The 14,127-nt window shown below is 42.8% G+C and overlaps 1 protein-coding gene across 4 annotated transcripts in view; it reads right to left on the bottom strand.

Annotated features, from left to right (window-relative positions):
• The window catches only part of ZNRF2 (zinc and ring finger 2), a 91,366-nt gene extending 78,677 nt beyond the window's left edge, over positions 1-12,689 (bottom strand). For 3 of the 4 annotated variants that reach the window (XR_011539186.1, XR_011539187.1, XM_070616145.1), the window contains exon 1: positions 11,760-12,656. Coding sequence is in view for 2 of the 4 variants with exons in the window: in XM_070616145.1 (XP_070472246.1) it covers positions 11,760-12,219 (460 nt within the window). In the remaining 2 variants the exon portion in view is untranslated. Of the gene's footprint in view, positions 1-11,759 lie in introns of all 4 variants that reach the window. The other variant, XM_008522959.2, reaches the window with a different exon arrangement.
• Positions 12,690-14,127: the final 1,438 nt, after the last annotated feature.

Genomic DNA, 14,127 nt, shown 5'->3' with positions numbered 1-14,127 from the left:
TCACGGAATGTGTAGTTTATGAATAACCTGAGAGGAGATTTATACAATTGAGGGAGGGTTTGTAGACTACACACAAACCTAAATAAATTTTAAAAAACACAAAATTGTGCAGAAAAAGAAAAGCAGCCAACTGTGAATAGACACTGGATTAGGAGAAGAAAGTTAATTAGGTTCCATACACTTTACAAGTAAGATACAAAATAAATAACATTTAAAATACAACAGGTGCATGTAGCTCATCTAACTCCTGATTCTCATCTCCAAGTAACAAGGAAGGAAATTATTTACCTTACACACTTCTTATGAGACTCAAATGAGTTAGTGCTCGTGAAATCACTTTCTTAACCCATAAATTACTAAATAAAAGTAATATTTTGGGGCCAGCCCCGCGACCGACTGGTTAAGTTCGCTCACTCCACTGTGGGCAGCCCAGGGTTTCACCAGTTCAAATCCTGGGCGTGGGCATGGCACTGCTCATCAGGCCAGGCTGAGGCAGCGTCCCACATGCCACAACTAGAAGGACTCAAAACAAAAGAATATACAAAAAAAAAAAAGTAACGTTTTTAGTTCAATATTTAAAGACACAAAGTGGTTTATAATATTAAATATTCATTTATTTTTTCTTTTAAAGAAACTAATGGCATTCCTCCAAGGAACTCAATATGGCAAGATGGTGGAAAGAGTGGACAACGAGAGTTAATAAGGAACTAAGATTTCACTGTGACTAGATGTGCTGTTTTTGAAGAAGTGCTACAATAAACAGGAAATCTGGAGAATTCCAAATCAAGACCTTAGACCTCTCAGACTAGAGAGTGCCAAAGCACCACAACGTGGTAACATGCTTTATCAAATGACACGTCATCCAGGCTGCCTGAGATGCCGTAAATCATACAATAACTATAAAAATACTAAGATTTTCAGATTCTGCCCTGGAGAAGTAGCATACACTTAACAAAGAGACTGACCCACCTTAACTCCTCACCACCCATCCCCCAACCATCTCCAACCACCCACAAAACATACTCAGATTGATTAAGAATATTTTGTAGCACATTCAAATGGTTATAAAAGTGCTATTAAGCACAACACAAATTTTTTTTTTGAGGAAGATTAGCCCTGAGCTAACTGCTGCCAATCCTCCTCTTTTTGCTGAGGAAGACTGGCCCTGAGCTCCCATCTGTGCCCATCTTCCTCCACTTTACATGTGGGACGCCTACCACAGCATAGCTTGTCAAGCAGTGCCATGTCTGCACCCGGGATTCCAAGCGGCAAACTGCGGGCCACCGAAGTGGAATGTGCGAACTTAACTGCTGTGCCACCAGGCCAGCCCACAGCATAATTTTATTTCTAAGAATTTTATGATTATCCCTATTGGTATAGTTCACATCATACCTATTTTCTTTGGTTCAAAAATTCAGTTTACATATATTTACGCTTAAATGGAGCAGTAAGTTTTTATGTATGATTTAAATAATTTTGGTGATCAATAACCTTGTTGTCAAATAAATTGTGAAGAACACTGAATATTTACAAAGTTTTTGCCACATGACTAGTACAGTAAACGTGCTATAAAGCTTAATTCTGGGCCTGCCCCCGTGGCTGAATAGTTAAGTTCACGTGTTCTGCTTTGGCAGCCTGGGGTTCAGCAGTGCAGATCCTGGGTGCAGACCTATGCACTGCTCGTCAGGCCATGCTGTGGTGGCATCCCACACAGAAGAACTAGAATGACCTGCAAGTAGGATATACAACTATGTTCTGGGGCTGTAGGGAGAAAGAAGGAAAAAAGAGAAAGAGGAAGACTGGCAACAGATGTTAGCTCAGGACCAATCTTCCTCACCCCCCAAAAAAGCTTAATTCAAATATTCAGGGAAGATTCTTAGAAATAGAAGTCACATAATAAAAATAATGATAAAACCTAAAACTAAAATTTTGGATTGTTTCTGCAAAATCTGAGAAGTTGAGAAAAGTACATGGTCTTTCTGAAGGGAGTGAGTATGGGGAGTGGCATATGAATTTCCATTTTTGATAGAGAGGTTCAAATGTTAGTTAAAAATATAAAGGTATAACGTACCTTATGTAGATTACTTTGATCCTCACAATACTACAAACTAAGTATTATTTTTATCCTGATTTTTGAGATGAGAAAACTAAGGTTGAGAGGGGTTAAGTAACTTGCTTAAAGTCACATAGTGTGGATGGAGTCGACCCAGGCAGCCTGACTTGAAGACCCAAGTTCTTCCCCATAATACCAGAACACAGCCTGCACATACAGAGCATTCCATCTCCTTCTCTTCAGTGACTGATTTATGGATAGGCACATGACTTAAATGGGGCTAATCGGAGTCTTCTGTTGGATGTAAAGGTAAATACTCCCTTCAGGCCTCTCAGATCACATGCGGATGAAAGTAAGAGTGAGCCTGCAGGCCATCAGCTTAAAGACGACTTGTATTCACTAGAAGATGACAAAACGAGGTAAGAAGCAAAAGGAGACCAGATGGTGTGGGTGAACACACACAAGTGCTAAATTTCAGCTGCAGGGACCCTGGTTTCTGCACTCGTTCCTTGAATTCTGTGGGCCAACCCAGGATCCTCTCTAATAATTTGACACAATATATTGTTTTTCCACTTAATGATATTTTGAATTGTGTTTCTATCATAGGCAAATGAAAAGGTCTGAAATTCTCTGGCCACAATGCAATTATTCTAGTTAACACTAGAAATAACAAAAAGGGCAGCAAGAACAACAACAGTAAAGGTACCACCTAAAAACGTTAAATCCACACTTTAAAATAATTCCCAAGTAAAAGAAAAAATCTAAACGTAGTTAACAAAATTATTCCTCAATAGAGTTGATTTAAAAAGAAACCAGTGTACTTAAAGACAATGAAAATACTATGGGAAGTGACTATATGTACCGAGGAGTAATCATAGATTTAAACGCTTTTATCATTAAAAAAGAATAAATGAAAAATAAATGAACTAAGAAGCTAGGAGAAAGAACAAAATTAACTTTACAAAATGAGAAAGAAACTAACAGAGAAGAGCAGAACTAATGAAATAAAAATCAATAAAAGTAGTAGGGGCTGGCCCTGTGGCATAGTGGTTAAGTTCATGTGCTCCACTTTGGCAACCCAGGTTTGTGGGTTTGAATCCCAGGCACGGACATCCACCACTCTTCAGCCATTCTGTGGTGGCATCCAACATACGAAATAGAGGAAGACTGGCAGAGATGTTAGGTCAAGGCAAATCTTCCTCAACAACAACAAAAAGTAAAATTTACTGTTCAAACGAAGAGCTGGCTCTCTGAAACAAATTACATGTAATAACCGATTACGTATACAGTTTCTTCTTTTTTTCTCAGCTCACGTGTATATAAATAGGATAAATTAATGAACTATCATAGACTAACCAATTAAAAAAAATTAGGATATACAGGATGGTCAGAATTTATTAAATTCAAATGATGTAATGTACTTATTCTTTTTTGATATACTAAATTTCTTTATTGAAAAAAAAAAAGCACTGAATAGAACAATGATTCTGATATTAATCAAAATGCATCTACCAACCAGTACTTATAAATATCAAAAATCTCACGAGTCTTCATGGGGAGAAAAAAAAGATTTAGATAATCCTAAAAATTATACCTTGCTTGAAGAAGTTTGCCCTTTCTAAAGGGCAATTTGGCAATAAAGATCAAATGTCTTAAATAAATACATATCTTTGGTTCTAACAATCCCAGATCTTTGACAAATTTCTGAGAACTAGAAAACTATAAAACTGCATATCAGAATTTTGACAGCAATGGTAGGTTAACAGTATCAGACCGAAAACAAACTATACAAATCCTGACTCTTTTTTCACTCTCACTCCTCCACATCTAATCCAGTTGGCCCCATCTTCAAAGAACCAGATATCCAGAGTCTGGCCACTGCTCACCACCTCCGGTCCAACTACCCTGGTCCAAGCCACTGCTACCCTTTGCCTAGATTTTTGCCTCCTTGCTTGACTCTTAGCCTCCAGTCTACTCTCACCTAGCGGCAGAGTAATCCTGTAAAAGCCCGTCAGGTAATGTCAGTCTTCTACCCAAAAAACTCTCGAATGCCTCCCCATCTCTCAATAAAACAAAATCAAACCCAAATCAAAATAAAACAAAAATCAAAAACCAGGTCAAAAATCAAAAACCTGGGGCCGGCCAGGTGGCACAGCCGTTAAGTTCACATGTTTCACTTCAGCAGCCCAGGGTTCACTGGTTCAAATCCATGCAGACATGGCACCACTTGGCATGCCATGCTGTGGCAGGCGTCCCACATATAAAGTAGAGGAAGATGGGCACGGATGGTAGCTCAGGGCCAGTCTTCCTCAGCAAAAAGAGGAGGACTGTCAGCAGATGTTAGCTCAGGGGTAATCTTCCTCCAAAAAAAAAACCTGGATACAAGGCATTTGATGATTCTGCCCCACCCCACTCCTCTCTGCTCTCATCTTCTACAACCCTCTGTACTCCAACTACACTGGTTTCACAGTGTTCCCAGAACACATGAGATACATTCATTACATTCATACCTTAGGGCCTTTCTAGTTACTGTTCCTTCTGCCTGGGAATGCTTTTCCCCTAGAAATCCTCATGGTTTGCTCCCTCACCTCAGTCTCTGTCTGAATGTCACCTTATCGGTGAGGTTTCCGCTAAAACCCTATTTAAAATAGGGACAAGCTTCTACTCTACAGTCTCTACCCACTGTTCCACTCCATTTTTCTCCATGACATTCAACACCCTCTGATACACTACACATTTTACTTATTTATTTACTGTCTCCCCCAAGTAGAAAACAAGACCCACAAAAGCAGGGATACGTGACTTATTTCTCCACTTCTGCATCCTTGGGACATGGCAAAGGAGCTCCTCATTAAATATTTATTGAGTGAATTTTGGAATACTGGGCAGTCATTAAAAATCATGTGATAAAAAAATTTAATGAGATGGAAGAAACTGATGAAGTGGAAAGAGTCTGTTACCAAACAATATGCAACCCACGGATCAAAGAAGAAATCACAAAGGAAATCAGAAGATATTTTCAACTGAATGTTAACAAAAACACTTCAAAATGTGTGGGGTTCAGCTAAAGCAATTCTTGGAGGGAAAACTGTAGCTTTAAAATCTTATATTAGAACATCAGAAAGTTTAAAACCAAAAGAATACATACAATGAATGTTCCAAATTTTATATCTAAAACAAACATACATATACATGAAAAAAGAGACATCAACATTTTATTCTATTTCTGGTGGTAAGATTACAAGTGATTTGCAATTTCTTATATGCACTTTTCTGTGTTTTCTGTATTTTAGTTTTCTCTAACAAATATGTATTATTTTTATAATAAAAAACATTTTAAACACTTCTTTTCCTTGTGGTTCAATTCTAATCACTGGCCTCCAACTCCGCCTGTCTCTCAAAATTCTTGCTCCCAGGGATTCCATGCTTGCTCCTTCTCAATTTACATGCACCCCTAGGTAATCTTATCCACTTTCTGGCTTCATTTATAACCTGAAAATTGACGATTTCTCAATTTTTTGTAATGTCCTAAATTAGAAACTTATATTTCCAATTACTTAAAGGCTATTTCTCTAGATGGAAATTCTACAGCCATTCAAATTATAAAAGGTGTAAAGGACCTCATTATCATTTCCTAAAACTTGTTCTTTCCTCTTTATTTTCCATATTGATTAATGACATCACTATGCACACCTGTTCTCAATCCTATCAGTTTTACCTTAGAAATCCCAATCAAACCCAACTTTTCCTCTCCCTCTCCAATGCCATGATTTCGATTTAGGCATCTTCCACCAATTAATTTCTGAGAGTCCTAGTTTATCTTCCTGCTACCACTCTCCCCTCCTAACAAGCAATTTAATCATGATCAGGGTTACTGTATTCAGCTTCAAAGGCTGACCAGTGCACTGCTCAGGAAGGCTGCTGTCCATATAAACTATGATTGCAATGGTGCCCTCTGGCCTGATCATGATACTACCCTGCTTTAAAAACCTGGCTGGCTAAAACATACTTATAGCACTATAAAATCCTTCAACGACTGGTCCGATCCTATTTTTCTAGCTTCTTGTTATTCTTCCTTGCACCCTACAATTCAGACACATTTAACTTTCCAGTACACCCTATCAAAATCTGTGGCTTTTCTGGATTCTTCTCTAGTCTGTAGTATCCTCCCTACATAAAACTTCTAAATCCTTCAAAACACAGTTCAGGGGCCAGCCCCATGGCCAAGTTGTTAAGTTCACGCACATCGCTTCCGCCGCCCAGGGTTTCGCCGGTTCAGATCCTGGGTGCGAACACGGCACCGCTCGTCAGGCCACGTTGAGGTGGCGTCCCATTTACCACAACTAGAAGGACCCACAACTAAAATATACAACTATGTACTGGGGGGATTTGGGGAGAAAAAGCAGAAAGAAAAAAAGAAGATTGGCAACAGTTGTTAGCTCAGGTGCCAATTTAAAAAAAAAAAAAAATCACAGTTCAAATGCTACCTCTCTGGGAAGTATTCTTCGGCTGCCCTCCTCACAAAAGCATTTTGTTAATAGTTCTATTACAGCACTTGTTACAGTGTATAACAATCTCAAATTCAACTGAGCACTGAGTAAAAACAGAAGCTCCATGTTTGTACCCTAGACAATTACAATGCTCAGCTCCTAAAAGGGGCTCAAATTCATGTTTACTGAAGCTACACTTACCACATACTTATTACAACTTTTTCAAAGTCAATAAAAAATGAGTTTAAAAACAAATTAGAACAGTTGCATGTTTAGCTGGTCAACCAAAGTCTATAATCAATGTGGCAGACAGATTTTAGGTTGGTCACTCATATTTCCTGCCTCCTGATATTTACACCTTTCCGTCATTCCCTCCCCGTGAGTATGAGCAGGACCTGTGACTTGCTTCTAACCAATGGAATTCAGCAAAGGCAATGGGCCTTATGTGATTACATGTATATACTGACATAACAGTGTAGCACCAGCTCATCTTGCTTGAATCTCTCCTTTGTTGACTTCGAAGGAGCAAGCTGCCATTAGCTTAACAACCATGAGGAAATGAATTCGGCCAACCAGCTGAGGCAGCGAGGAAGCTTAGAAGCATGGAAGCAGACCTTTCCCCAGTCAAGTCTCCAGATAACAACCCAGTTCTGGCAACACCTTGATTGCAGTCTTGCAGAGGACCCAAGTTAAGCTGCACCCAGACTCCTAACCTATAGAAACTCTAAGATAATAAGTACATGTTGTTTTAGGCAGTTGATTTGTAGTAATCTGTTAATAAGCAGCATAGAAAATTAATACACTCAGAACCTAAGGTATTTCTTAAGTCTTTGTTCATACAAAAGGCACATTTTCCCCAATTTCTAAACACTTAAGTAAGTGTAGAACAAACTTAACTCATTAGTTAATACAAGTCAAGTACATGCAGAACTAAAACATTTAGGAAGTATTCTGCTACACAAGGCAGTTCCTATACTTCTTTTTTAACCCATTCGCTAATATACCCAATTGTACATATACCCAGTATATGTAATAAATATAATATTAAGGCAATTCTCCTTATACACACAAAATAAATAATAAACATGGAAAAAGCTGTTATCTAGTTAACAGTATTGGTAACCATAAAATAAGAACCTACTTACTGGTTACCAAGCCAACTATCTGTTCATTAACTATCTGTTAGTAACAACAGAACTCTTAGTGGCTTTGCAGCCAGCAAAGTACCAAAAGTACTTAGGTCAGGCAGCTCTCATAACAGATGATGCCCAGCCCAACACAAACCACTCCTCCCTTGCAGTCAAGAGAACTTTTTGAAACATTCCCAAAGCAGAAACTTCCATGACAGCGTCCATACTTTAGCATAACAAAGCATACAAGGTGTCTCCTACAGTGTTTAAACATACGTGGGATTACAAGTGAGAAACATTAACCACTGGAGTTCTTGTTTTTTAGAGGGGTAACGGGGGGGGGGGGGGGGAGGTTAAAAGCGTCATTTTTCTTAAGAAGCAGATATTTCTCTTCTGCCACACTCCATAAAAGTCTCCAACTGGATAAAAGAACATTCAGGAATAGGAAGTAGATTAATCACAATATCCCAAATTCAAACATTTTGGCACTAGATACTGATAAGAAGCAATGAATGAAAACAATTCAGTAACAGAGATAATGGACATAATCTACCACCTTAAAAAGCTACATATGTCCTGAAGATTAAGAGAAATAAATCTGCCTAGAAATACAGGTTATATTTAACATATTCAGTTTTAAGAGAAAACCCACATCCTTCAATGTAAGGAAGCACCTTTCCTAAGTAACTGGAGGCAACTGAATTACAATCAGACTACTGAAATACTCATGAACAGAGCACACCCAAACAAACTCAAGCCAATTAGGAGGAGGTCAAAAGCAATCCAGCACCACCGGATAGGTTAATTGTCCAGCTTAATTCATTTTACGTTTTTACTTCCAGACTCAAGGATATAAGAAAAGCCCACATGATTTCTCCAGAAATAATCTCCATTCTGTGGTATATTTTTATAGTCCAATTTACCTCCCCCATCCTTGCTGGATCATTAAAGACTATTTTACCACCCATAATAATTGATTTTATGAACATTAGCAACTTGACAGTGGAAAAAATGCAGACATAAAATAAAGCCAAAAAAATCCTAAGCTATCTCCAAAACTTTTAAATATGAGACGATAATATCCTTTAAAGACTGGTTTCAAAATAGAAGGGATAGACAAGAGAAGGCTTTCGTTCACTTTAATAGTACTCTCAGCAGCGTGAAAAGAACAACAAAAACAAGAAAAACCTACTTTACCTAGAAATTCCTGTATGTATGATAATCATCTTCTGATAGCCAACAATTCAGTTCTAGGAAATTCTACAAAACTTCTGTAAACTGAAATATCTGGGTTAAGCACCTCTCTTTTAGTTCTCTCTAGAGAGAATTAAATAAGAGTGTATATGGCCAAAATACAGGTCCAAAAGAGACCAAAACACAAAAGCAATATAGAAAATCTCATTCAATTAGGTAATTTATTATGACAAACTAGTAACAATTCAAGTTGCTAGACTCCCAAATAAAAAAAAAAAGTACTATTGCAGTTTTATACAATTACAGTAAGAACTTTCCACTAATTCAGAAATATTCCTTTTCTCAATTTTCAGATGGAATTACTTTATATATGCCCAAACATCTGTACAGTTTGTTACTAAATAAACACATTAACCCATAACACATACCAAAAAATTATGTCACTGTTTAGAATATTGAAGTCTAATTCTTAAAATAATAAGATTCATCATCTGGCTCTCTAAATCTCAGACAATGAGAAACAGGCTCCAATTGTTTCCCTGATGAACCCATCCACTGAAATATAGGTAAAAATCTCACTAAAGCAAATGCCACTAGAAAGATGCATTTTTACCTAAACATATTCCATCTCCCTGTCTCGACCAGGATTTGTTCCCATCATATAAAAGGAACAGGTAATTTCTCTGATTCCCTTCCAATCCTTCTCAACTGGGGCTCCTCATCTGAACCAACAAACACAAATTATTTGAGTGACTGTTTTCTCAAATTTCCCAAGAATGATACACAATTAGATCATTCTAAACGTACACGAAAAAAAAGTTAATTGTTAAAAGTTAATTGCATACAATAGGTGCCTTAGGACATCAGGGCTCCATTCTCTACAAAGACTAGGTTAAGAAAGGTTGCCACAAATTCCTCAACGACACTGTGCTGCTCGCAGGCCCCAATCATCCTAACCCCAAAAGTACTAAGAAAACTAAGTGCACAAAGCTAGGAATTTAGGTAAGAAAAAAGATAAATGCTTTACTTCTCCAACTTTCGGCAACCAGATCTTCATTTGCTAATTTACTATGAATTAATAGCATGGGTGTCAACTATTTGCCCCCTGCTCTGAAAGGAATATATTCAAGAAAATAAAGTCATACAGCCATACTAGCTCTTTGTCAAAGGAAGTTATCAGCCCTTTAAAACAAATGAGTAAATAGTAATTGATACATTAAAAAAATAAGAGACATTAATCTGACAAGCCTTTTCCTATTCCTCCTTAAGCTTTTAAATATACATGTCTTTTGATGATCATAACTGCTAAATGCAAATTTCCATTTTAAAAAGACAAATTTTTTGAAAACCAGCTTATCCTTTACTCTTGCACTAATCTCCCTCTGAAGAAACTGTCTTTGGTTACTCCTCAATGTGGTGGCTACAACACCTTCAACTGTGTTAATATGATCAAACCACAGTAAGAACAGCACTAGTTCTTTTTCCCCAAAACAAGATTTTTTTCTCAAATGGCCCAATTTTAAGAAATATCAATATTTTTATTTATGCGGCAAAATTATAACAAGTAATTAAAGTAAGGTAATTAAGGAGTTGTTCTATATTGAATGGGCAAGGCAGTATTAAAAAGATGGAAACAACTAAATATGACATTCCCATTTTTAATTTATGCTAACGTGAATGCGGATAGTACAAAACGTCAGAACAGATAAATTACATTATTGAACATCCCACTTTACCAACTTCCTACTGAAATTTTTCACATTTAGAAACGTACGAGTGAAAGGGGCACAAAAATGGAGGGGATGATGTTTTCACTGTTCATCTGTGCTCAACTGTAAATGTACGTAACATCACGATACATAATGCAATGACATAGGAATGTTTATCTTCTATAGTCAACATCTCTAACTATATTTAACTTCTGTTTCTTTGCAAGAACTGGAAAGGGAGAGGTGTCTTGATTTATCGACTATTAGCTGTTTTGAGGTAAAGATTATCACCATAAGACACAATCGAAGAGGCTGAGTTCATTTTCCTCAAACCAAGTGCACCTCCCTCCTGTTTCTACATAAAAGCACATCATTTTGCCATTAAAAATTTCCATTTTTCACAAGTGACTTCTCCTGAACTCTGGCCAACACTGCTTTTCAAAAGTGCCTGGGCTTTTGCTGCATCTTGCAGGCAGGGTTGTGATAATTATTAGTTTCTCTCCTTAAGAAACTGTTTTCAACTTTTTAGACGCTCTGTCCAAATGAAGCAGGACTCACATTAACCATTATCTAAAGTTGCAGTTTACTGGGCTTAAAAATACACTATTCATTAACACATTCGTCCAATTAAAGTATCTGTGGTAGGTGGGACTATTTACACAGACTTCGGAACTACAGTTTCATATTAACAGTCAGCCCAAAGGAGACAAGCGCCTCCTTTTTCAAATACTCCTACGTTCACTGAGACCCTCTGACTTCTGGCCTTTAAAAACGGCTCACCACTCGAGTCTCCAGATAGAACGACATTTCAGCAATGGGTTTTCTCCTGACTTCCTGATACCAAAAGCCACAAGCACGAGGGCTGTTGCGTCGGCTTGTTTTAAAACAATATATTTACTCCATTCCCTTCCTGGGGAAAATAAAGACTTTCTCTACTGGGGAGCCGCTATGGGGTGAGGGTGCACACCGTGCTTTTAAAAAATCAAACACCAGGGTCTAGGCGGGAGCGGCGCCGCCAGGGTTAAGCGGCAATTTTCCTCCCCGGAGGGGCGGCTGGGTGGGCCGCGCGGCAGCCCCCGGCGCTCGGGCTGCAGCAGGGAAGGGGGAAAGCCGGCGCGGCCGTGGCCCACGTGCCGCCCGCGGGAGGCAGGGACCCGGGGAGCGGGGAGGGAGGGGGCCGTACCTCCAAACATGTGCGGCGAGAGGTGAGCTGGTAAGGAGCCGATCACCAGGCGCGGCCCGCCGGGGCCCCCGCCGGCCGGCCGGTCCCTGCCGCCGCCGCCGCCGTCCTCGGGGCTGCTGTGGACCGAGTCCTGCGAGCCGTACGGGCCGCTGCTGCTGTTGGGGATGCTGAAGGAGGACTGCGCGCCGCGGGCCCCCGACGCCACGCTCCCCCCAGCCCCGCCGAGGGAGCGGCTGCGCGGGGCAGCCGAGGCCGCCGCGGCGCCGCCCGAGGCGCTGGGCTGGTGCGCGCCGGGCACCTGAGCCGGAAACCTCCCCGCGGCCGCGGCCCGGGCCCCGCCGCCGCCGCCGCCGCCCGCGGTCCCATTGGCCCCTCCGCTGCTGCTGGAAGGTAAATCCGAGCCCGAGTACGCGCGAGTGCGGCCGTTAGCCGCGGCCGGGCCGCTCTGCTTGGCGCCCATGTCTGCCCTGCCCCGGGCCGGGCCCGCGCGCAGCTCCCGGAGCGCCGGGAGGGCGGGAGCGAGCGCGGGAGCGAGAGGGCAGGGCCGAGGCGCCGCGGCCGGCCCAGAGAGCCGCCCGCACGTCCAGGGCCGCCACCCGGCGCCCCGAGGGGCGGTCGGCGCCCGGCGCGCTCTCCTTCTCGGGGGCGACGGCGGCGAGGTCGGCGGCCTGACGGGGGGCGCGGGAGGCGAGGCGAGGCGGGGAGGAAGGAGGTGCCGGCGCCGGCGGGCGCCGCTCGCTGGCTCTGGCGGGAGGGGCGGCTCAGGTGGCTGCGCGGCGGCCGCTGGTTTCGGTTCTGGTGCGCCGCGACGGGCCGCTGCCGCTCTCTGCCGCCACCGCCGCGCTCTGCGCCCCGGCTCTCGGCACCGCCTCCTCCCGGGCGGCCGCTGCTACCGCCGCCATCCTCCTGCTCCCACGGCGGCTCGCGGGTGAGTGGGAGGCGCCCGCCCAGACGCCGCCGGGGCCACCTTCCCTCCTCCCGCAGCCACCCAGCTGTTATTAACGGAGAAAGAGGAGAAACGGGTGGCGCGTGAGTGGAGGACGGAGAAGGGGAGGGAGGGGCGGCGCGCGCTTCCCGGCAACCGTCGCCGCGCACTCCCCCGCGGAGGAGGGGCCGCGGTGTGGTGGGGGGGCGGGGGTCTGGGCCGCGAAGGTGGGAGGGGGTGCTCTGGAGGAGAGGAGGCTGCCGGCCCTCGCACCGGAAGGCCGAGGAGCGGCGCGGCTCCAGGGTGCGCCCCGGCCCGTGTGTTTGGGTTGCGCGCGATGACCCCGCCCTCGCCCCCTCCCGCCGCCCAGCGGATTGGCTCCCGCTAGCCTGGCCCCGCCTCCCCCGGCCGCGGCCCTCCCGCCCCGGCCCCGCCTCGCCAAGGTACCGCGGTGTGGTAGGTGCTGCCACCCGCGGACTCGGTGATGGACAGGTGGCTGGCCCCGCCCCTACCCAGGGCGCGCCCCCTCTTCCACCTCGGGGCCTAAGCGGATTGGAGGGACGGCAGCCGCTCCTCCAGCCGTGGCACGTGTGGTCGGACGCTGGAGCAGACCGTGTTGCCCCTTCACCTTTTCCCGGCTGGGGCTGGGCGTGGCTGGGTCCCGTGTCCCAGCCATTCAGATTGGGTGGGTGTTAACCTCCTCGTTGGTGTTACTCGGTGTGTCTTTTAAATAAACCAGAGGGTTAGCAGTGCTGATGATAAAAGACTGAGAACTGAGAACACAAGAGAAATAACCAAGAAGGCAGAAGACAGATTTGAATTAGACCTATCCCATAAAACTCTCTGACCATGGAGGCAGCATAGTGTTGGAAGAACCAGAGATAATCCAGCCAGACCTTCAGTTGTTGGGCAAAAACTGTGGTGCAGAGAAAGCTGCACCCGGTTTAGGAGACCTGGAGTCTAGGTCTGGGACCAAGACTAAATTACGTGTAGTGAACAAATTCTTTTACCGTTTTGGACTTTAGCTTCCTTACCTGTGACATTTGTATTACATCTCTAGGACATCTGCAGCTTTAAAATCCTATAATTTCTCTCAAATGGAATTTAATAAAATCCTCCTCAGTCCATTCTTGACTGTGGTATATCTTGCTGGCAGAGCGTGGTCTGGATATCCAGTGGACGCCTGTTCTGACTCAACCATTTTAAAATACCTAAAGTGCCTTCTGTGTGAACATAATAGCAACTGGTGTTTTTTGTACAAACTACAGAAATAAAATCTTTGTCTTTTTTCCATATGTGGAATGAGTCATTTATGTAATGATTTTCATCACTCTTTCAATTATGAGAATTAAGTTTTTAAACAGAAGTGATGAATATATGTATAGATGTTGATATGTATATGCATTGTGTGTATGTATATATATCATAATATATCAAAAATAT

Source organism: Equus przewalskii, chromosome 4, assembly GCF_037783145.1.
Source record: "Equus przewalskii isolate Varuska chromosome 4, EquPr2, whole genome shotgun sequence".
Taxonomy (NCBI): Eukaryota; Metazoa; Chordata; class Mammalia; order Perissodactyla; family Equidae; genus Equus; species Equus przewalskii.
Note: the sequence above shows the minus strand (reverse complement) of the source record. Positions and strands in the feature narration are given on the sequence as shown.